General features: G+C 42.8%; 1 protein-coding gene across 1 annotated transcript in view; it reads left to right on the forward strand.

Annotated features, from left to right (window-relative positions):
* Positions 1-3,599: 3,599 nt before the first annotated feature.
* The window catches only part of EEA1 (early endosome antigen 1), a 71,315-nt gene continuing 49,566 nt past the window's right edge, over positions 3,600-25,348 (forward strand). Inside the window, exons 1-3 of the mRNA XM_080363581.1 lie at positions 3,600-3,723; positions 12,741-12,833; positions 15,716-15,838. Coding sequence (XP_080219707.1) covers positions 3,700-3,723; positions 12,741-12,833; positions 15,716-15,838 — 240 coding nt within the window. The 5' untranslated portion in view covers positions 3,600-3,699. The remainder of the gene's footprint in view (positions 3,724-12,740; positions 12,834-15,715; positions 15,839-25,348) is intronic.

The following is a 25,348-nucleotide window of genomic DNA, read 5'->3' on the forward strand; positions in this document are numbered from 1 at the left end:
GCGAGTACGTGCTGTGCGACATTATTTTCCCTGCCATTTTGTACCAAGTGATGGTGGTTCCTGATGACCCCCAGTGATGGCAGAAGTCATGGCACTGATTCCTGTGAGCCATGGGCCAGGAATTACTGCTTTTATTTGGCTACAGGCATAACCAATTTTTTTTTTAAAAAAAAGGGGCATTTATCTGTTGGAAGGTCTGAGAGGTGCAGATGCATGTTGGCCCATCCTGAATACAGCTTGCAGTGTCAAAAGCTTGATTTCAGTTGTCTGCTGAAATAAAGGCATCCTGGTTTCCCCAGGTATGCAAGAGGTTGACGTAGTTCAGACTTTGAGCCTTTGGCTTCTGTTTAGAGGATGAAATACGCGCTTCCAGGTGAACATCTGGGTCTTTGCTGTCACTCTGGTCTGAGACTCTTTCTGCCACCAATGGACTCCACAGAAAGGCACCTTTTAACCCTCTTGTCACCGAACCCCTCACAGAGTTTGTGAGGTTGGATGAGATAAAAATTTACAACTCCCATGCCTGAGGACATAACCTACATGCTAATAGTATGAGATTTCAATATTAGTGTAGCACATGATATGAATCTATAAGCATTACCATACACACAATAATTAAAAAAAAGGGAATTCCATTGGAAGTGGGAGCAATAACTTTTTTTTTTTTTCCCCCTAAATCTCTGTCCCATGAGTGAATTTTTATGTGCATACTTCAGTTTTTAGTAAAAGCAGTCACACTGCTTTCTTTCCTTTACAGGCAGCAATCAATAGGGTCTCTCCTCCCTGGCTGCCTATTTAAATTTATAGGAACTTAGTATATTTGAGCCTTATCTGGCTCTGTCATTTTCGATTGAAATTGGCCAAGGAATTCATAAATTACTGAGGGAATGACAAGTGGACAGGGAGAGAGATGCATATGTTCACACAAACATCCACACTAATAAAGGATCATGCATTTCCTTGCAAGACTTTTCTAAGAAAATCCTGATCTGACGTAAGACTTTTAAGTAGTTTCCTCAACTGTGTATCATTTTCCTCTGAGCACTCAGGAATTGCTAACCTGGGAGAGTAAAAGATGTGTTGCAAAGATGGGCTGTTTAATTTACCTGGCTATAGCAAATTGAGCACTCCCGTAATTCATCATCAGCTGTCAATTGCTCTTGTTGAAATATCTGGTAAAGGGAGTGAGATATTAAAATCTGCAGTAATTTTCATTAGATTTAGAGTAAATGTCTGCAGTGTGGCTAGATATTTAAGAAACTGTACAGCCATATTAGAACAATTCTATTCCCATTGTTAATCTCATGTACAAAATTCAGAAACAAATGTAATTACTGCCATACAGTGTGCCAAATTTCAAAGCCATTTCATACAATGGGCACGTAAATGAAAATGATATAACGGATGTGACGAAAGATGTCACTGCTCATCAGCTGAAGCCATGACCAACTGCATGGCTGTTCTTAACCCACCCCAGTTGTGGACTAAATCACAGTACCATATACACACTGGTGCCTGTAGCTGGACTAAACTGAGTTCAAACATAGCATGCTGCTCTGCCTCAAGCTTTAAGCTACAGCAGCTGAATCCTTCTGCTCATGTGCTCGTAACTCAAGCTAAGTCAGAGGATTTTAGAGTGCTTAGAAATGTCAGCCTTTGAGTGGAAAAATGTTTTCAATCCTTGCAGCACAACTGGTGCTCTGCTACAATTTTTGCTTTACTCTCCACAATTAATCATTGAACAGGTTTATTATTTACTCATGACCCCTTGTCGTGCATCCAATATGTAAAAGTTGCAGCTTTAGAACAGAGAAGCGGAATATAGTGTGTTGAATTACATATTGTAGAGGCTACATGGATTTTTGCCTCAGCACCTACAGATACTTGCTGAGTGCACCTTCAGCAAGTTTGCCAACACCACCAAGCTGAGTGGTGTGGCTGACATGCTGGAGGGACAGGATGCCATCCAGATCGACCTTGACAGGCTTGAAAGGTGGGCCCATGTGAACCTCATGAAGTTCAACAAGACCAAGTGCAAGCTCCTGCACATGGGTCTGGGCAATCCCGAAGCACAAATACAGGTTGGGCAGAGAGTGGGTTGAGCGCACCCCTGATGAGAAGGACTTGGGGATATTGGTTGATGAGAAGCTCAACATGACCCAGCAATGTCCTTTTGTAGCCCAGAAAGCCAACCATATCTTGAGCTGCATCGAAAGAAGAGTGACCAGCAGGCTGAGGAAGGTGATTCTCTTGTCGATTCCGCTCTCTTGAGACCCCACCTGGAGTACTGCGTTCAGCTCTGGGACCCCCAACATAAGGACATGGACCTTTTGGAGGCCACAAAGATGGTCAGAGGGATGAACACCTCTCCTGTGAAGATAGGCTGAGAGCTGGGGTTGTTCAGCCTGGAGAAGGCTCCGATGAGACCTTATAACAGCCTAGCAGTACCTAAAATGGACCTACAAGAAAGCTGGAGAGGGACATTTTACAAGAGCATGTAGTGATAGGACAAGGGGCAATGGCTTTTAGCTGAAATAGGGTAGATTTAGATTAGGTATGATCAAAAATTCTTCACTATGAGGCTGGTGAGAGACAGTACAGGCTGCCCAGAGAAGCTGTGGATGCCCCATCCCTGGGACTGTTCAAGGCCAGGCTGGATGCACCTTTGAGCAGCCTGGTCAAATGGAAGGTGTCCCTGTCCATGGCAGATGGTTGGACTAGATGACCTTTAAGACCCTTTCCAACCCAAACCATTCTTTGATTCTATGATTCTATGATACAGATTCTTTCTCAGCTGAACTGATGTTTTTGGTTTGTACTTTTTTTTAAAGATAGGTGTGCACTTGTGTGAGCAAAATGTTATTTTTTGATATTTCAAAACCACCTCATGGGTCGTGCCACATGGTCACCTGTTCGCTTTAGAGCCTGAAGAAAGCAACTGCTCCTTCAGAATTAAGTTTCCAGTTAATTATGCAAAACAGAATGCCTTAACAACACCCCTTTAACGTGCATTCCTCAGTACTTTCAATACCGCACGACTAACAGAATAAATACGGAGCTGCGTTTGTGCATTGCCTCGCACAGCGAGCCCCCACCTGCGAGGTGAGACCACGCTTTCCTTCGCATGCCCAGCGCCCGATTCCAGAGGAGCGACAGTAGCAAAGGGGCCCTACAGCTGCCCGGCCTCTGTGGAGAAAACGGCCGGGGACACCCGGGCAGAGGACGAGGGGACATCCTGCGGCCCCCCTCCGCCCCTGCCCCAGCAGCCGGCACGTCTCCCGGGCGGCAGAGACACCAACGCGCAGGCGGCGCATCGAGAGCTGCGCTGCTGGGCCCCGCGCGCCGGGAAGGAGCGCGGCCCGGAGCCCGCGGAGGAGATCGGGGCGCAGACCCCGCGCAGCCACAACCGCCTCGACCCGCGGCAGCACCGCCGGCCTGCCGTCCTCCGCCCGGGGAACCCCCGCCCTCTCTCCCGCGGCCGGGCGCTGGTAGCCCCGTCCCCGCCGGGCCCGGCCCTCCCCGGGGCGGTGCGGTCCCGCCCCGGCGCGGCGGCTGCTCCGCCTCCCGGGCCGCGGCGGCTGTCACGGGGCGAGCGGGCCGCGCCGGGCTCCTGCGGGGCGGGGGCGGCGCTGCGCGGGGCCCCGCGGCTTCCCCCTCGGCCTGGCGGCGGCCGCCCGGCGGCATCCGGGCTCCGCCACCATGTTCAGGCGGATTCTGCAGCGGGTAAGGCAGCGAGACCTGCCCCGGCGGCGGCGAGGGCGGCGTGCGGTGCCATGCCTTGCCTTGCCTTGCCTTGCCGTGGCATGGCGGGAGGTGCCGCTTCCTGGTGCCGGCCGGGCTCGGGGCCGGGCTCGCCGCGGTGGGGCCGGAGCCGCCGGCTCGCCCCGGCCCGTTCTGCGGCGCAGGGGAGGGCTGAGGCCCGTGGCGGCCGCGGAGGCCGTGAGCTTGTTCGCCGGCACGACACACGGCCCGAGTCCCGGCGGGACAGGACGGGCCCGCGATCCCGCGTCCCGGCTGGGGGCGGTGGCTTCCCCCGGGCTGGGCGGGGGTGCCGGCGGCGGGCGGGCCCCCCGGCCCGGCCAGGGGCCTGTCAGCGGGGCGAGGGGCGGCCCTGCCCCGGCGTGGCTCTTTCCCGCAACGCCGCGGCGTCTCCGCCCGCCGCCTTCGCCCCTGGCGGGGCTGCCGGCTGCCCTCGCTTGGGGCAGGTTGAGGGGAGGCCCGGGCTGGGGTGAGCGGGGAGCTGGGGCCGTTTCCCGGCGGGCCAGCTGGCAAAGAGGCTCCTATCGCCACAAGCCCGCCTGGCGGCCACCAGCCACCTGTCTGCCTTATTTTAGGAACCGGCTTTTCCGGCAGCTCTGGCTGGTTTGAGAAGCCAAGTTGTGACACTGGTTTGTGAAACCCTTCTGGCTTTCCAAAATCCTCCGCGGCGGTGCTGGCTGCCTTGCAGTTCGCCTGTGGCTCGGGTGGAGGCTGTCAGGGAGCTGCTGGCGAAGGGCAGGTGTTGGCATGGCTCAGGGCTCTAGTCCTTCATCCCTGGCGCTTGGCTGGAGGATGCACCAAAAAGGGTTGAGTCACGGTGGTAGTGGGAAGGCAGCGCTCCAGATCCCGCACCGCAACACAGCGGGTCGGTGTCGTGCCAAAGGCGCTCATGAGTAGAGCAGAACCAGCTGCCCTTGGTGTTTTATCTGGTGTTTCTTCCGATGCATGCTGCGAGCCGTAACACCTCTGTGGAAGGGTGTTTTGTTGGAAACGCTGGCGTGCTTTTCTTAGCTGCCGTGCAAGGAGGTGTTGCTACAAGAATGAGAGTTAACAGAGGGGAAAAAGGTACATCGGTATGCGTACCGCCAGCTTTTTCAGTGTGAAGCACGTCTCACATTGTTTTTCGGTTATATACCTTGAGCAGGTGAGGATTGCTCTTGATCTGTTTGGAGCTTTGTGTTTACAGGGAAGAACTTCCTTCCTGAAGTTTGATGGGAAGCCCTGCTAACAAGCAGGGAAACTGAGTACGGCTCTAATTAAATATTGGCAGCATGTAACTGGGTGTTTGTTGATTCTGAGAAATAACAGACCATCAAGAAAAGCTTCTGTGATGGAGCAAAAAGCTTGATACAGTGCCAAAGGAAAACTGCCCCCACGTATGAGTTCAGCTAAACACTTCCTATAAAAATCTGAAGTCAGTGCAAAAGTTTTTGTATGTTAGAAACAGCATCTCCTCTGAAGAGTTTAAACAACTGTTCCCTAGTGGCTCTCAAAAATTACAGGATTACAGCAGAATTAATTGCAAACAAAGTTGAAACAGACTTCTTCCTGCCCCAAAAGTAGAGAAATGCCAAGATTTTTAAAGGTGTAAATCTTGTAACTGGTGCACATAACTATGCTTTTAAAAATCTACCTCTTACTAAAAGGGCTTTAGGCCTTTTATAAAAGTGGTGATTGCTTGCACAACCTCATACATACCTTTTTGACTTACAACCTCTGGCTGGAAAAGTATGAAAAAGACTTCTGACGTACTTTGGTGTTAAAAGTGAGCCTTAACTTGCTGTCAAACCTTGTCCATAAAGAGCTTAAGTATATCTTTCATGTTTCAGGCAGTAATTTGAAGGCCAAGGGATCTTCTCTTGACCTGTTCTTGTGCATCAGTAAAGTAGGTGGCAAAAACACGCTGCCTTCCAGTCACTGAAATGTAATATCTTGTCTATCTGTTGGGTTTGAATGAATTACAGATGATGCCATCCTTTCTATCCGGATGGCTGTTCGTTACTGGTGATATAACTTGAGTTATGAAAGTATGCTTAACAAAAAAGGAATCCTTTGTTACTTTTTTTAACTTTTTTGGTGACTCAGCTGGCCATCAAACTGCAAAGGAGGAAGACAAAAGCTACAAAGATACTGTTTTAGTCACTTAGTAGAAATTCTGATTACTGAAGTTTTAAAACATAAAATCTTTTTTCATACTTCCTCTGTTCTGTGGTCACCTTTTATTTCATCCACGGTTGTAATTTCTGTTTTTAAAAGCACATTTATAGTAACTTTGAATGGTATATTTTCAAAATAGAAAGCATTGTATACTCTTAGTAACGTGTATATAATGAACAACCAGTGTACACTGAACGTTGCTCATCTGCTTTTTGAAGTTAGTATCTCCATGCTGTCTTCACCTAGGTCCTCGTTTTAGGTCCTTTCCATGCAAGGTGTTTCTAAATTTTGTGTATGTTTTCAATGTGGCTTTTCAGGGATCTATCTGTTCTCTACCGTTGCACCGTAAAACCTCACAGTATCACAGTATCACAGTATGTTTGGGATTGGAAGGGACCTCAAAAGATCATCTAGTCCAATCCCCCTGCTGGAGCAGGAACGCCTAGGTGAGGTCGCACAGGAACATGTCCAGGTGGGTCTTGAATGTCTCCAGAGAAGGAGACTCCACAACCCCCCTGGGCAGCCTGTTCCAGTGCTCTGGCACCCTTACTGAGAAGAAGTTTTTTCTCAAATTTAAGTGGAACCTCTTGTGTTCCAGCTTGATCCCATTACCCCTTGTCCTATCATTGTTTGCCAACGAGAAGACCCTGGTTCCATCCTCGTGGCACTCACCCTTTATATATTTATAAACATTAATAAGGTCACCCCTCAGTCTCCTCTTCTCCAAACTAAAGAGCCCCAGCTCCCTCAGCCTTTCCTCATAAGGGAGGTGCTCCACTCCCTTAATCATCTTTGTTGTCCTACGCTGGACCCTCTCCAGCAGTTCCCTGTCCTTCTTGAACTGAGGGGCCCAGAACTGGACACCTCCTTTCATTCATTCTTGTCACTTTTTAGTTTAATGCATTGTTTGTCATGCCAGTCGCTATGCTGATCTAGAAAAAGGTTCTCTTTCCCAAAAGACATCTGTGTGGAACATCTGAGACACAACTTTCCTGGCCAGATATTTTGATTTTTGTAAGCTCTCTATATATGTGTTCTTCGGAGATCTCTATTTTCTTTACTGCATTCAACTCTGAACATCCTTTGTGGCCACTGTGTCCCCTCTCAGTTGTTTCTCTACTAGTGGGACAGTGGCTGTTGCCTCTGGTCTGTTAAAGCTTTTTATATTTACAAGATAGCAAAACTTGAAGGAAGAAGAAAAAAAACACTTATTGTAGGGAGGAGGCATTTATTTTCAGCTGGTGGAAAACTGGTTACTTTGACTTTCTTCTGAGCCTTCTTCCCATCTCTCATACTTCACAGTGAAGGACTCGTCTGCCTCACCAGTGTGACTACTGTTTACATTTGTTTTTGCCTTTTTCTTTGTGTTTAACTGGTTGTCTGTTAGCGGTTGTGTGTATTTGGGTGGTAAGATCTTATTGCTCTGTTTCTAGCAATGCTTGAGTTCTTGGTGCTGAGGTCTTGGGGTCTAGGTGGAGAACAGAGATTTGCAGGCATTTCTGTAGCTCAGGTAGCACCTTTTCTCATACTCCACGTTCAGGAGCAGAAATATTTACTTGCCTGGGATGTGTTGCATCCCGTGCTTTGCCTATAATTTTCTTTTTTACATGTATAATTGCAGGGTTTGCCAAATAGCGCATTTGCTCCGATGGGTGCTGCACTGCAGCTGTGCTCGCGCTGTCCCTGTGGGGCTCAAGGGAGCTCATGTGCCTCTGCCTGGGCACAGGGTCTGCTTGTGTGGAACTGAAGGTGTGATGGAAAAGAAGGGCTTTGTGCCCTGTGGAGTCAGGAGTAGTTTTACGAACTCATAAAGAAGCTGTGACACTTCTTTAGAAGTAAACAGTGTTACTGTTCCGTATGGTACTATACTCTGTTACTACCACTAAGAGTTGTTTGACTACAAGGGCTCTGGCCTTCTTCTCATTCTTGCATCTTATTTGTTGCTTCAGGACATTAGTATGTTTGGACAATAGTACCCTTCTGTAGTTTTTGAATCTGTGCTGGGAAAACTGTATAAATCCATATTTGTTCAGACTTTCTCAGTGCTTAACATATTTTTTCAAAGGTTTAATTGATTCTGAATTTAAAACTGCTGAAAAGAGTAACTTATCTGTCTATAGCTACACTCCATTCAGTTAAATGACTGTGCAAAAATGACATGGTAGTGATCCATATTTATACTCTGTCATTTTAATGCATTAGCTCAACTCATTCATTATATAATTTTCTATTCCTTTTCAGAAAACAAGCTGCAATCGTTGTCGTCCTTTTGTTGTTAATGATGTTTCTTTTTATTAGCTTGCAATTTTGAGAAAACACGGAGAACATTATGAAGTTTAGCATATTACTTCTGCAACTCTAGTGCTGGTTGTAGAAACAAGCGCTTCTCTGCAAAGTAAACAAATGTAACTGTGACAACTAGGAAAGAAATATGCTGGGTGAGAGACTAACTTTGCATCAGTCTTTCAACTCCAGATGTGCCTTTAAGGGTCACATATTTTATGCAAAAATATGTATACAGAAGTCTCTGTGAAAAATTACTATTCCTATGGGATTCATAGGTCATTCTTTGGTTCCCTGTGTACTCCAGCTGAAAACAATGAGCATCATTCTGAATCTTTCCTTAGTTCACAAAGTCTGAGTTGTTCAAGGTGGTGTGTTTTGTTTTGTTTTTTTTTTTAATGGAACATGATAATAATAGTGGTCTGGGAGCCTATCTTACATATGTGTGTGAACCTATTTCATTATGCATTGGTCAATTAAAAAAATACTATAAATTCCCCATTCTTTATTTGGCTGGACGTTTAAATTATATTACAGCTTCGAAAGAGAAGTTAATTGCATTTATGGTCTCAGTTTCCATAACATCCTTCCAAATTTGTGTTTATTTTTTCTTGTTAACCTGTGTTACTTTGCAAGTGGATGCTATGGAGTGTTTCTCCCCATCTTGAAAGTTACTTTATGACCTCTTTTCTTGCCGCTTTTCTTCCCTGTGCATGCCACTCACCAGCAAATGCCACCTATTTGTACCGAGCTTTCTAAATCTAGCTTGGAATTATGCTTTCTCTTTCAAAGATGGCACGTTGTTTTTTGGAAAGTTAAAAGGATTTTACCAGGTACTGTTTAATAATTTCTGTTTTATGTATTGCACATAATAAGGCGTGTCATGCAGCGTGTTTCAGTGTGATTATAGCATGTCTGAAGTGTTTCATAAAGCAAATACTTTAATCAACCATGTAGTAATAACATGATACTTTTAATAGAAGAGCTTTCATCCTGGAGGTTGTAATAATCTCCAATTTGTAGTGCTGGAACTTGCAGAACTTAATATGCAAATTTAACTGTGAAATGCAGCCAACTTTGGGGTGAAATGTGATGAACGATTAAGAATGCACAGTAGCATTGTATAAGAAGTTATGATACCAGGTGAAGAAAATATTTTGTTAATTGTCACAGAAAGCTATTGGTTTTGTGACAAAACGATTCAGGTGTGGTAGAACTGGAGGTATATGCTGCCTGTCTAAAGAGATGGTGAGACCATCTCTTACTGTCATTGCTCAGGCCATGTTGTGTTCAGGTTCTCCTTCCGCTCTCATGTCTTTCTGTCCAAGGCTACATGAAGGCACATTCTTCAGTTTTTGGAGCCAAACAGTAGAACAAAAGGCTTCCATTTCTTGTAAAGGCTCAGTAAAGAAGTGCATATCCCTTAATAATGACACTTTTTTCATTTCAAAACATCCTATTTCTACTTGTGGATGTAGATGTTGGGACAGATAGGGGTCCAAATTCTCAGGCTTTTTAGAACAGAACAGCTGCCATAGCTAACTGCCATACAAAAGCCTTTTTATCATGTTTGAATTTCTAAAGCCTTTTCAAAAATTTCTTTCAGTAAGAAATTTATCATTATTGCTTCATGAAAGTTCAACTCCTTTATGGAAGAAAGCTTTGACACATGACCTCATCATGTTTCCTTATGTAGACGTATGTGTGTATACATCTTCTTTGGGTTGTTTTCACACAAAAAGGATTCACAAGTGAGCCTTACCTCTGGATTCCATGATTGTGGTCTGTGGATTGCATGGAGAGGAACTTCTGAACTATATAAAGCAAAGAAAACTGTTTATAACATTAGATGCAATATTACAATTTATCTGTCATACTGAGAAACTTGGCCACACCTTACCAATTGCTTTAGATATTATTCCTCAGACCGTCAATGCACACAATCTACTTCTCTATTAGTGGAATTACTAAGCTTGTGTTTTGGAGCTTTCCTGCCAGATGAGTGTTTCCACAGGACAGCGCTCTAGAGGTCACAGAACAATTTGGGTGGGAAGGGAGCTCAGGAGCTCTCTAGTCCGAGTTCCTGCCATGAGCGGGACCAGCTCAGAGATGACGAGCAGGCTGCTCCTTGGCCTCACGCTGGAGGAGCTTTTCCGTACGTCGAGTGAGAACCTCTCGTGTCAGTTTTTGTGTCTGTGTGCTGCTGGGAGCAGCCTGGCTTCCTTTTCTGATGACCTCCTCATAGGTGGTGGTGGGGCTGCTCCCAAAGCTGTCCCTGCTTCAGGCTGAGTCAGCCCTGTTCCCTCAGCCTCTCCCCACAGGTGGCCTTTTGCTGAACTCACTCGCATTTATCAATGTTCTCCTGGGACTGGGAGAGCCAAAACTAGATGCAGTATCTCGATGTGGTCCAAGGGGTGCTGGCCAGTGAGGGGGTGATCGCTTCCCTTGGTCATTGGCTGGGCTCTTGCTAATGCATCCCAGGATGCTGGTGGCCCTCTCTGCTGCCAGGGCATGCTTCTGGCTCCTGTTTGGCTTGCTGTCTGATACAAGCCCCAGGTACTTCTCAGCAGAGCAGCCAGGGGTTTGCCTTCCTAGGTGCAGGACTCCACATTTGTCCCTGTTGAATTGCACAAGGTTCATGTTGGCCTGTTCCTCCAGCCCATTTAGGTCCTTTTCAATGGCCACCCTGCCCTTGAGTGTGTCAGCTGGTCTTCCCAGTTTGATGTTATATGAAAACTTGATGAGTGTGCACCCGTGGTCCCTGCTGGTGCCTTGTTTACTGTCTGTATCAGTGACCTGGAGAAGCGTTAGTGCCTTCACTTTGATGTGCTTTGCATGTTCATCATGTTCTTTGCTTACACCCTTTTTTGCCTCTCCTATTATTAACTTGAAGAGTTTGCATCACTCTGCCTATTGCTTTTGTACGCTGTGCTAGAAAGAAACTGTATTGTGTTTCTATGTTCTTTAGAAACATAAAAAAGCAAAACTTACACAGCTAAAATGAAAAAGAAATGGGAGTAGGAAAACCAGCGTATGTTGGTCACTTAACTGATGACCTCAGAGAAGGCTGGAATGAAGACAGATTGTCTTCTCCTACACTTATTCTTACCATCCCCAATAACTCGCTGCCTCAGCCCTCCTCACTCCCCTTTGGCCAGACTTCAGAGCCTTTCTGAAATTGAACTCTGTCACTGGGAATTAAGTTTTTAATCAGTAAACTTGACCTTTTTATTACATTTTTTAATTTGATTAGTAATAAAAGGCTGTAATCTCTATGAAGGTTGGAAATAGAACAGTCTTTATGAAGCAAAGTAGGGAAATATACTTAATTTTCAAAGTATGGAAAAGCCTATGTGCTGCAAATACCTTATAAAAACTAATTTGTCTGAAAAAAAGGATATATTTGAGCAAAAAAAAATTCTAAAACAAAATTTTGGAGACACCAAGATCTAGAAAGTAAAACTATTTATCTACTTCTGTCCGTCCCTCTGTAGATTTCAATCTATATATTTACAATTCTGTATTTTTAATCTCCCCATATTAAATTAGAATATATTACAAGTATTTCCAAATAAGGTAAAATATTAGAGTAGCATCAATTCATCCCATTTGCAATTGTCATAATGGAATTGGATAATGAACTTCTATTCTTTGTTGAAACTAGGGTTGCGTATCAGTATGAAGGTAACTTCTTCACTGATGTTTGCTTTGAGAATGTTAACTCTTCTGCCATCTGCCAAGCAGTGGCATTCTGGAGAACAGTAAGAGAAGTTAAATCAAATCTAAATCAAAGTTAAAGAAGGATCTGAAGTTGTGATCCATCCATTCAGATTTTGAATCAAGTAGTATTTCAAATTTATTTGCATATTTTCTTTAAATCTGTACTTTCAAATCTGTACTGTTATTTTGATTTCTAACATATTCATAGAAGTTTATTTTTATAGGTTGTCTGTCTTACTGATTAACATAGTTTAACCTTACCACATCCTTGACACTTGCTTTTATTTTTCCCAACTCGAGCCAGTGTATCTGCTTGTGTGCTTATTCTGTCAACAGGGTTCTCGCTCTGTAGTTTTCCATCTTTAAAATATTTAAAGGCTTGTTCGGATTGAAGACAGGTTATCAAGAAAGTGGTATAATACTAGTTCACTACTTCTGAAGGTGTTTAGATTGTAGTTTTTAGAGTTTTCTGATTTGATATAGAGACCTAATTTACCATCGGGGTGAGTGATATAAGGGCAGAGTCTGAGTTTAGCCTAATGCTTTGTTTTGTGTTGGGTGCTCATGAGGGGAAGTGGTTTAAAATCCTGGCCTTTTCTTCTGGTGTCTGCTTGTTCTTTGATGCATGGTGAGTCTTGAATAAAAGCTTTTGTTGAAGTGTTGCACTGAAAATTATATAATTACTTGTCAGCTTGTTCACTTCATTACTCTTGTGGAAGGAAAGTGCTTCTGTATTCCAGCAAGTAGAAGAGAGGCCGTTGCATAGGATACGTGCCATGCAGTCTGTAGACACTCATTTTTCTCTCCCTCCTCGCTTTCAGACTCCAGGTAGAGGTGGGTCTCAGAGCTCGGATTCAGATTCATCTGCCACACCAGGAAATGCCGTGGACGTGAACAACGAGGGCTCCTCAGAGGTACTGTAAACCCTATGTGGGACAGGAGTCTTAAACCTTGGGTGCTGTTTCTCTGATCTGTGAAGCTGTTGAGAGTAACTTTTGATTCCCTAGCTAAAAACCAGTTGTACTAAACAAATACTCAGAAGCAGCATCTTCTAAGAATTGGTTGTTATTTAAATCAGAAAGGAAGGCGAGGCCATATTTATATGTAACTGTTAATTAGGCTTATCTGTCTAAATGATCACAAGCAATCCTTCCTGTAATCCTAGAAAGGAATTATTAAAATTAAAAGCAATGAGAAATAAGCTTACGACTCCTCGTTAATAAATCTTCTATGAGAGTTATGAAAAATGAGGCATAACGTTTTATCACACTTGCACTTCCTTTTCACCTTACTTCTGCTAAGTTATAATGTATACTGGAAACCACTTCTTCCTTGTGACATATCAAACATGTCTGATGTTGGTGCATAAACCTACTACTTGTAAACGCTATCTGTTTTTTATGTGCTGTATGCCATACTTAACCAGCAGAATAAGTTGTTATTCTTGCTTTGGTCCCGTATTACAATGTCTTTCGATTTACAGTGTTGTCAAATATTAACTCTGAAAAATGCAAACTGACTTCACTGGCTGTTGAAGCTAGTTTGTGCTAATGTAGCCTGATTACCTAGCTTGAAAATGTTTCAAGCTTAGCATACAAATGCAGTTCAAGGTTAATTACTCCTATTACAGAATTAAAGGGAGCAAAGTGCCCTTTCTTACACTGAATAAAGTATGATGATTCAAATACTCTCATGTCTGCTATGATAAGAGAAATTTTCACTGTGCTGTTTAAAATCGTAATTGTCTTCCATCTGTGCATCTTTTTCTTTCTTATTTTTCGAAGCCTTATTTCAGCCAGGATAATTAGACATTCCTTAATATTTTGCTGCATGTGATACATGTCACGCATTTGTGAGTCCAAATCTGGTTTGCATGCATATTTACACCGTCCCTGAAACAAACAAATATTCTTAATTGCAGACTAAAATCTCATTACTTTTGTAGTAATTAAGGCATAAAAATATGCCATGAGATTGTTGCTTCCTTCCAAAGTTTGGCTAAAATTGCACAATTCTGTTAATATGGGTGCAGTATCACTGACTGTACAGCTGGTGGGTGTCACAAGGTACCTCAATACTATTATATTAGTAATTTCTTGACATAGGATGAGCTTTCAAAGTGGTGTTGTGCCTGCACTATTGCACCGTTGACTTTTCTTGCTACTGAGTCAAAACTAGGTCAGTCCAAAGGTCACTTTTGTTTAATACAGTATAACATGAAAAAGTTTATTTTACTAGTCAATATTCCACCATCTGTTGCATAAGTTACAAGTGGGCTGTTCTCCTTAGCATATAACTTCAAAATCTGTTTGACACTGTGCTCTGAAGCTGGTGATGGGTTCTCACTCTCCAGAGATTCATGCTGATCTTTCTGTTGGTCTTCCTGTGCAGCCGGCCTAAGGTGGTATCTCTCTGAGAACTTCTCTTCAGGAGTACCATAGCCAGACATTGCAGAATGTTTGCTCTCCATTTGTTACGTTCCCACCTGGTTCTCCAGTATTACATCAAGTCAGAAATCCAGTTGACTTGTTTCACTCCAGTGTCTTGGCTAGATCTTCTAATTTGTATTGCTGCAAGATTCAAATGGAGAATAATTGTTAAATCTGTGCAGATTCTCATGTTTCCTACCTCCTCAATCCTGGTTGAAGTCAATCCTGATTTTTGAGAATTGTATGAAACAAAAGGAGTGGAGACATCTGAATTCAAACTGCTCCTTGCTCAAGGGGCGGTGACAGTCTGTTTTAGTCCCCTCTGTGGTCACGTCAGTGCTTCAGATCACACATGGACGTGTAATCAAGTCTATATACGTATTTTATTCACTGTGCAATCTGCCCAAGGAGGAAACGTTTGAGTCTGCCCTATCTTTGTAGCTGAGGTCCCAGCGCAATCTCTGCAGTACAGGTTTGCTAAATATTCCATGCTTGCAGTGAATCCACTAGGTGCTTTAATGAGTGCAACACGGCTGGGTTAGCTAGACGGATGTGCCTCAAACATCCTTTTTTGACAGGGCCGTAGCCTTTCCACGTGTGCATGGAGGGCTGTGCTCAGCCTGTCCTTTCTGCCGCTGTCGTGCTCTGCCCTGCGGCTCAGGCATCCTCCATCCCCCAGCACAGGCAGATGCCTGAGCATTTCACTCCTCCTTGCATTTTCTGGGTGTTCAAGCATGTAGCGTGTGTCTGGAAGATGTAAAGCTGTTCTTCAGAAATCAGTTTAACTTTTGGCTTTGGTAGATCTCTGGTGAACATGATTGAGGTCTTTTTTTAATTCTTCCGAGGAAGGTGCATGTTTTCTCCTGAACGAGCATGCCTGCCCGGCAAGCGGCTGTGCTGGCACCGGGGCTTCTCCTGCTGCTGCAAACTTGCTTATTGATTTACAGGGATATTTCTGCCATCTCACTGCATCACCCTTGTCTCTCTCGGTGAAACATCTGAACACCCTTATGGGAAACTGCATGATGGGTCTGACGTGATGCCTCGTAATGGTCCATTCACAATTTGTTATGCAGCTTATTGCTCTGTCACATGAAGGGAGTACCATGGGTGTCTGGAGAACACTTAGTAGTATGAAGCATGGTGCTAGCTTTTAAAGTATGTTTCATGTCCTTAATAACCCTTCCCTTCTTGCCTTCTCCATGGTATTGATATGTGGTTTGCAAAAACTATCTTTCTAAAAGGAAAACAGACTTTGCTTTTGGTAATTGTAGAGAACTTTCAATGTAAGGATTTGAACAGTGTTTGATTCCAGATCTGCTTTTTTGTTGTTATTACTTTCTTAAAAACAAATATACATTTCACAGGGCTTCATCTGTCCGCTGTGTATGAAAGTGTGTGTAACTCCCACTGATCTGTCTGAACATTACCAGCATGAGCACACTGGGACAGAAGGAAGACAGGAGCTTCGTGACCTCCCAGCTGTTACTGTGGGTCTTGTTTATTTTGTTTCAATAGCCTTGGTAATGGGCTGCTTTAAATGAACATACATCTTTTCTCATGGCTTGAGTGTCAACCTTTTAAATTGTTTCTTTTGATTCCTTAATGAAACGTGATTTGATCTCTTATGCATGATTCCAAAGTATACATTTGGCAGAAGAATTACTCTATGTCTAACTTTCTGTTTTGCAGTTGTCTCTCACATAGAACTTTTGTGGTATCGTGAAACTTGTGGTCATGGATATATTATTTTTGAACAGCTTTTTCTTGATTTTCTTGTAAATAGGACTATTACATTATTTGATTTACTTCAGACTCAATGTAGTGATATATACAGTATCGCATCTTGTACATGCTTTGTGAAATGTTTCGCGCTCTCATTAGCTGTGTTTAAAGCAGATTTATTGTGAGATAGGTACATTGGGTAAAAGATAGAACAGAGAACAGGAATATAAAAAATTTAGAAGCTTCTCTTCTTGAACGTGTTTGAGCCTCACGTGTTGCAGCGACGTTATAAAACTAATTATAAAAGCAATTTTTTAATATAGAGTTTTGTGGAGTCTTCTTATGCCCTCTAGAAAATGCAAAGGCTGTTTCAGTTAATAACCACTACAAATAGTAGTGCATTTCTAATTTCTTCCAATTGTTGAGTGTAAAACCACACAATTAATCTATGTGTGCAGTTTTATACTCTTCAATTGGAAGAATTTAGATTCTGTAAGGTAACAACTTCCAGCTGCACAAGGCTACCTGAATTTTTTTCTGCTGTGAACTGGAAGAGAGTAGATTTGACTTCTGCATTAAATGGGTTTGTATGGAGATGAAGTTTTATGTTCTTTCTGCTGATGTTACTTTTGTTGAGTTTTGGAATAGAAGTGTCTATTCTAGGCCGTGCGAGTGATGTGATTTTATTGTGTTTGTTGCTGTATGCGTTTGCTAAGTAGTGGGGTTTTTTTTCCTTCCCTACATTCAATGTGTATTTACACTTTATTTTTGAAGAGAAAACTTTGAATTGTGGGATGTTATTCCTAAAGAAGATGAAAGCCATCAATACGCTGATTATCCTAGAGTCACTTAAGATCTGTTTTCAAGGGTGAAGTGTCATCTGTTAAAGTGAGCAGGATCTGTGGTAAAACTGGCCCAGGCTGCTCTCCTGGGGTGCTGGGAGAACCTCCTCAGAGCCAGGACAACTGGAAACTGGCTTTTGATTGACTCCTCACTGCCTCCTGTTGAAGCAGGGACCATCTGTTTGTGCTCTGTTTGTGGTCAGGTCAGCTTTTTATTTTCTTTATTATCTGGTCACAGTGCAAGTGCCTTACTTGCATAAGCCATGGCTGACCAGTGACAGATTGTGGCATTCCTGATGCGATGATATCAGTAGATTGTGGGATGTGAACCATCAGAGGTGGTTTGGTTACCCGAAGAACTTAGTCTTTATTTAGGCTGTGTTGTGTTTAACATAGTTTCACGGAATTGACTACAGGTTCTTGCCCAATTTGAGTTTTTGTTTTTCCACCATCAGTTACTTGTCAGTACTTTTTACTTGTCAATAGCTGATTGCAACTTTTTAACTTGATAAAACTTGTGCAGTGACTGTAGCACATGAAATGCAAATTCATTTTTTTCTAGCTGTTGCTGTTTCCTCTTGCTAAAGCCGCGTTTCTTGGTACAGTGATTCCGTAAAATATCTGGAAGAGATGAGAATCAAAGAATGCAAATATATATTGATATTTTTTTTTCCCCAGTATTGTCTTTTATTATATCAGTATGCATAGAAGCATTGAAAAAGTGGGGAAATCTGCATTATCATAAATACTAATATATAAAGTTTAAAGTACTTGACTACTGAAAAGCTGATGGTTTGTATTTGTTGATGGAAGATGATAGTTTGCATCTTCAACAAGCACACTGTGATCCTGAAGCAGCAACACAACCAGGTTGGCACCTTTTGTTCCATCTTTGCCATTCCTTAGTCAGCATTATGAGAAGAACATCATCTGTTATCAGTGGCCTCTGATGTGGCAGACATGAAACATTGCTGAGCTTGGCTTACTTAGACTGGTGTTTGGTACTTAGTCTGGTGTCTGGCTTTCTGTTGCTTGTGGATACTACTGTGAAAAGTTCAAGTATGTTTTTTTGGAAACAATGCTGAAGAAGCTCGCGAGTTCAGTTTTCTTGCCAACATTCTACTCAAACACATAAACAGGACATGTTGCAAGGAAAGTGTTTGGTCACACTTTGTGAGACCTGAAAAATTGCCGCTTGGTTGACAAAAGCATTGGTACCTTCCTTTTAATTTTGCCTGAAGCTTTCTTCACTGACCTGTCTTCCACTAATACACCCTCCCTACTGATGAAAACTTCAGTAAGTTGGGTCATTTGTCCCTCCGTTCTCCTTACCCTTCCCTCTTCTCCATCTTCCGTGCAGTGAGAGTGGGCCTCGTTCTTCAGTCACCGCATCCAGTCCTGCAGGTCCCAAAGGTGTCTGATGTCCTGTTGTGGGAAAGGGTCCTCACCGCTCACCTACAGCCTTGTTTGTGGTCTGCCTTTTAAACACCTCTCTGTGTAGCCTTCAGTTTTCAAACTAGGGATTGCACCATATGATAACTGGTAAAGATGACAGTGAAGTACTTTCCCCTGCCCCCCAAGCACTGATGAAGCCTTACTTTAAAAGGCAAAGGCTTATTCAGCTGCAGGAGCAACCATCAAAACCTTGGCAAATGTCTGTCTGTATATAGCCAACTCAACCTAATAAGTGCCATATGGAAGTCACACGCATCGCCATGTTCCCAAACGGGGACATTGTTCCCCAACTTTGATGTATGAAGTGGTGTCACTAACAAAAGCTGTGTGACTTCTTCCGTTTTATTTTCTTTTTCCTAAAGGAATGATACATTTCCAAACTGCGTCCAGCATTTCCTGGCTGTCTCTGTTGGACGCTCAGGACATCTAGACAGTGAGTCAGAGAGGCTCAGTTTCAGACTTCCCTTCCTGATTTCTCCTGAGGCATCAAAAAATATGACTGTATAGTACTCCTGCAATGTTTAGAATATAGTGGCTGTTAAAATCTATTGTCCTATCTACAACTAGGCTAAATCTAAGGCAATTTTTAAACCGTTCCTTTGGGTAGTCTTTGTAACTTTCCAGATGTTTAGTAAATATGTATTTCTTAGCTAATACAAGCAAGATATGACCCTGATATTTTCTGAGCAGACTTCTCATAGCAGGATTGCCTAAAGTGTAAATCAGCATAATAGCTGGGCAAAAATGTGGGGTTTTTTTGTCTTTCTTTGAAAATACCTCATTCTTTATGTGTGTACAAGTGTGCTGTTTTTTTCCTACTTGTTTCTTATTGTAGATGCAGTTGATTGCATCTTCTGTTCTTATGGATGCCCTTGGAACTTTGCAGACTGGTTTTGCACAGAACATCATGTTACCGCTTCAGTGCTGATATTTTGTTCTCTTTGGCTGCTCTTCCCGTTGCTTCTCAAATTAGGTTGTGGTGGCTGTTTTCACCTCAGCAGTACTTGCCTGCTTTGCACAGGAAGATAAATCATTGGTTGAGCTACATTAGTACATTAATTTGCTTCAACATCTGAACAATACTAAGAAAATGAAGAATTAGAGATACTGGTTTGATTTGACTTGCCCATGTGATGCAACTTTTCTTAAAAAAATAGACAAACCACTGGAACAGAATTTTCAGTTTGTGACAAAATTGTAGTCTTGTACGTTGTGACAGAATTGTAGGCTTACTCATCAATAGCAATAAAACCAGGATCTATTCTTCTCAGGAAGAATCCAGCTTCATTTCTGGGAAGACATTGAGTCTGCAGTCTGGTATAAAATAATTTGTAGTGAGACACCTTTTTCTTTTTGTCCAGAAAGATAAACACTTGTAAAATTTAAATAGACCACAGGTCTTAATTATATAAAACATGACCTTTTAACTTAACTTTTCTTATAATAAAATAGAGGTGTTATCTGAGGAAGCCACTGTTGTCTTACTGTTTATGTAAACACAGCAGAAAGGGCTTTTTCTGGTGCAAGGCATGGGAAAAAATGTCAACTATATTTTCCTATTAACAATATGTAAAGGGAGCAGCCTGATTTATTTATTCTTTAACTTAAAATATCTCATGATTTTTTTTTGTCAGTATGTAAGACTCCTGAAATAAATTATGAAATGTGGTCTTGCTGTTGCTATCTAGTCAGACAGTCTAATCTACCTCTCAGAACTTCCTGAGAATTTGGTTAATTGCTTCAATATGTATTTGGGTAATAAAACCTAGAAACTCCTTGAAACATCTTTTGGCTCTGAAACATCAGTATGTTTTTGTCCTCTGACCCTAAGTATATACAGTTCCTAACCTACTGTCCTGTAAAATATTTCAGCCTTTAAATCACTGTGTAGCTGGAGAATATCTGATTTTAAGCTTAGACTGTTCAAAGCTGATGAAGATGTGCATCTCCTATCAGGCAAGGTTTATCTGGACTGAAAAAATGTGGATGGGAAATTTAGAATTTTTCCAAGTGTTCTTGACACACAAAAACTAAAATTAAGTCTAGAAGAAGTGCTTGCCTGTGAGCATGTGAACATGCCATACAGCTCTTGAACTTAGTTTCAGTTTTTAAACATGCTGGACTCTGTTCACAGCACACAACTTATCATACCATGCAGTTGTGAAGGGGTTGTTAATGTAACTCCGGATTATGAGATGTGGGCAAACACAGATCCTGGCTGGAACGTGTTACAGCTCTGGGCTTCAATCACAGCTATTGCTTTTTGTTCATGAGGCTCACTGGAAACAGGCTGGAGGTTTGGGTGCTGGCTCAGTATTCCTGGAAGGTCAAAGATGAAGCCCAGAAACTCAGATTTATTTAAACTTAAAGCCTGGTTAGGTGAATGTCAAGCACGTTAAAGTGCATACTGGATTGGGCTAAGCTGTATAGTAGTATAGTCACTCATCTTTTCCATATGGTAAAAGTATCAATTATACTGAAATTCTTTGAGGTTTGGTGTGGTGGGTTTTTTTTTTTTCCTTCACCACAGTACTTAAATATTTTCCAAGAAGAGTGTTTGTGGAATAAAACTGACTTATCAGTGGAAAACGGCCAAGTTATAATTCCTGAGATAAAAATTCAAGATGTTGCAGAAGCTCTCTTTGTGTTGGCCATAGAGCTCTGTGCTCACTATCCTGCTATGTGACTCTCTACCACATATAGCTGTGGATCAGCAGCAATCATATCAGCCTAAGTGGGACCACCTGTTCAGTTTTATGCAGTTTTAAAGTGGGATGGGAGAACAGACTAGGCAGGAGTGTCAAACTGATTTTCACCGGGGACCACATCAGCCTCGGGAGGCTGGTGTGGCCCCCGGTGAAAATCAGTTTGGCACTCCTGGACTAGGCAGTCATTAGATATTTTAAGAAAAGGTAACAAGGCTGAGTAGCTGTGGCTGTGACTTTCAAACTTAAATAAGGTTCCTTTTTTCTTGCATTCCAAACATACAAGCAAATCTGAACTCCATCCTGTCAAACTGTTTTGCCTATGGGACTCTCCTTCAAGAAGTGTCATCTTCCTTCTACCAGATAACTCCAGTTTTAATTTGCGGAAAATGAGCTTTGAATAAAGCAAGCTGTGCTTTCACTCATTAATTACTTAAGATGTCATATTAGCTCTACAGGACCATTTCATTAAAGCTCTGGGGTAAAAAGAACAGTTGGCAGATAGAGACAGATTTCATGGATGTATGTGTAGGTGTCTCAAGCTCCAGTTATTGATGATGGAGCCCAGGGAACCCTATATATGGTATACGTGTTTGTTAGGTCTGATGACTAGTTTCTTCCTCCATTAGTGGTGTTGAACATCTCTTCATTGGTAGTGACTGGGGACTAGACAGCTACATGTAAATATCTGGTTATTTTTTAAACCTCAGGCTGGAGCCTTCAGGCTCTTGAGGGATTATCTTGGAAAATTTTCAGTTTTCTTTGCTAGTGAGTGAGGAAAACATTGCATTTCAAAATGTCTTGTCACACTATGCAACTTCATTAGATCAGTTTTGTGCAGAATGGTGAAGAAAAAATATTACAAACAAGTAAACCAATGTTCTGAGAAGGCTGGAATTTTCAGAAATGCATTTTTACACCACCACCTTTCCCTGCTCCCTAGTCGTACAGAGAAATATAAGAAGACGACAGAGAAACAGAGAATCCACTAAGTCCTATACATTAATTTTTCTGTTATGTAAACTATTTCTGAATCAGTTTTAAAATAGTCTGAGGATTAGGAGGGGTCTGTGGTAGCCTATATTCAGCCTGATTGTGTTCCTATGGGTCCGTGCCCCTGCTCTCACTGGGCATTGTTTCTGTATGAGAGGCCAACGTTCTTCCAACAGTTAATAGCCTTATAAATTGGCACAATAAAAACAAATACGATAGTTCTTGTGGTGAGAGTTTCCTTGCAATGCCACTTTTAGGATCCTGGCGTACTTCCCAAAGAATGCTGTATTAACAATTCGAATGAATATTAATGTTACCCGAAAGGAATCATTTACCTCAAATGCCTTTTAGGAGAGGAAGTGCTGAGAAGCTTAACTTTATCAGGCCTGAAACTAAATTTTTACTATTAGAGGGGAAAAGTAGCTACAAATGTCCTTCTACAGGCTTATCACACAGAATAGTTGGTGTTGGAAGAGACCTCTAGAGATGATCTAGTCCAACCCACCTGCTGAAGCAGATGCACCTTATTGTTAAGTCTTTCTTGAGAAAGGCACATAAACAAGCTTCTGGTGCTTCCACGGAGTCTGAGATCTTTGGTGAAATTTGGCATTACAGCTCAAGCTGAGGCAAGACACTTTCCTCCAAAACTTGTGCGTAGCAATTGCTGTTCTGCTCTGAGTGAAACCAGTATGTTTTGGAGTGTTCGCACCGAGTGAGGCCTGTCCCACCACGAAGAGCGTGGTGCTGTGGAGGTGCTTGGTGCTGGGCTTGGCTCACAGACGGCCACCCGAAAGAGAAACATTTCCCTTGGGATCAGAAAATTGGAATTTGAAGATTAGCACCTCTCTCGTTCTCATTGGAATGCCTTGACCACCGGGCCAGGGGCTATTTTGAGCTGTAAATTGTGTGGTGGCTCCTAGTGGCTTGTTTGTGCATGTATATGGGGTTTGGGTTTGGACTAGTTTTCTTTTTTACTGTTCTTGCTTTGACTTGCTTCAGCTATTCTGTGGTGATGATAAGAACTCTTTGCTGATTAAAAACTTGCGCATGTGGTGGCTGTGGTTTTATTTTTATTTTCCATTAACTGACAGGCGTCTGCAAAAAGCTTTGGATTCAATAAATTGTCATTTCCTGGTGGAAAGATTCTGTATTTATAAAAACAAGCCCCAACTAATCATCCGTTAACTTCTTTTGGGCTCTTTTCTCCCTGTGTAAAGCAAAAGATAAAGCACAATTAGAAACATCAGTTAGGGAGTTATGACTTAGGGTGCAGCACCGCAGGGGCTGTAAGTGATGTCTTTGCTTTTATTAAATTAAGAATATGAATCGCCTTTCAGTTCTCTGTGGCTGTGTTTTATGCAGAGTAATTCCTAAATGCATTTTAGAATGAAACCTACCAAGTGTCTCTTGGCAAAGACAGCATTATGGAAAGTATAAGTGTGCATGTTTTATAGGGTAGCTTCCTTTATCAAGTACAAGCAGATAGCTCTCATACTTGCTGCTTCTGTGAAGGAATCTGTTGGTTAAAGGAGCCAAGTGCAGACTTAGTGGAAAGGACACCTCAGCTCCCCCAGGTTGCAGTGACCAGTGTTACATCTCATGGTTGTAACTGCGCAATCTCCTCTTTATCCAGGGCAGGTATGGTCCCGATACAGGAATACCTTACACTTGGTATAAATTCCTGCAAACCAACACAAATGCTTACCAGATTTAAACATCTGAGACCATCAGTTTCTTTCCCAATTCCTTGTTCTCACACATTTGTCTTTACATTAGTAAAACACACTTGTGCTTGTATTTTCAAAATTCATCTCAAGATGAGGCAGACGGAGAGATATTTTTATGGCTGTATTTGACTTTTTTTTTTTTTTTTTTTTTTTTTAAAGAGATAAGCCCAAACCAGATTGTCACCTGGGGCTAATAGTTTCAGGCCTGGGAAACCTTTACACTCAGACACATGGTGAGAACTATGGAGTTGTCCCATGCAGGAACAGGAGTTGGACTCAATGATCTTTGTGGGTCCCTTCCAACTCAGGACATTTTGGGATTCTGGGATTCTCTGACTTCTGTCAGTTACTCTCTGGTGCCCAGGAAGATCCCAGTGATGCTACTTTCCTTTCTCTAAAGAGAATTGAACTAATGCTTCTGGCATCAGAGTCAGCATCTGAGAGACGCAGTCGTGTACCGAGTTCGTGCAGCTGATGGCTCCGTTGTGCGAGCGGTGGTGCCTGCAGCTGTGGGAGCTGGTGTCCTGCCCAGCTCTGCACGGGAAGGATGACGTTGTCCCTGGCAATGATGCCCCATTTCAGGAGGGTGACATCCTACTCTGTTAGACCTTGTTGTGTCAGACCTCTAAGAAGCGTTGTGTTAGATTGAGGGTATATGTGAGAGCTGTAACGCAGCACAAGGTCCCCCAAAAGCAAGGCCGGCTATGGTCATGGCAGTCCCGCTGGAGAGGCTGGGGCTGGTGGGTGATGCTCTTTTTATCCCTGCCTGTGTGAGAGGCAGTTTCTCCCATAAAGAGAAGGTTTTGTCTCTGCTTCCCCACCCTGTGCTGCTTACAGCATGGCTGCCTCCCCTGAGCTCCCGTCCCCCACAGGCTCCCAGCCACAGCACGTTCCCTTGGCTTAGCAGCTCTGCTCTGCCCCTGCCCCTTCGTCCTTGGAGCCACTGCCTTCGGATCTGTCTGCCTGGGAAATCTGGGGCTGGCTTTGCCTAATAATTGAGACAAATGATTGATTGCTCTCTCCTTGGGCTAATTGCACATGTAATCTATTCTTTCCTTTTCTCCAGGACTCCTATTTCCACAGAATAAAACCCAACCACAAAAAACCCACAAAAAAACAAGCAAAGAAACAGACACTGCTGTTTAAATGGAAGAAATAAAGGGCGAAAAGAATGAGAGGCCTGAGCAATTTTCTACACTCATTCTTTCTAGATGCAGTTACTGGTGCTAGGAGGAACATTTGCTTTTCTCTTTGAACAGCAGACCTTCCCATCACTGGGAAACTAAACTAAACATGGAGAACCTCTGAGTAGCATTTCATCCCAAAAGGATGCTGTTGCAGCATCACCATATGAGACTGACCGCTGTCACCTACTAGAAAAAAGAAATCCCTTACTTTTTGATGCTTCCTATAGTTCATTGCCATTGCTATTTGCCAGGAATCTCTCTCTGATTCTTTTACTTAGGGTGACTGTCACTGCCATCGTATAATAATGCGCTAATTGTATCACATAAACGTTACTGGGAACCTAGTAGTTTAACCATTTTGGCATA

Source organism: Nesoenas mayeri, assembly GCF_963082525.1.
Source record: "Nesoenas mayeri genome assembly, chromosome: 1".
NCBI classification, from domain to species: domain Eukaryota; kingdom Metazoa; phylum Chordata; class Aves; order Columbiformes; family Columbidae; genus Nesoenas; species Nesoenas mayeri.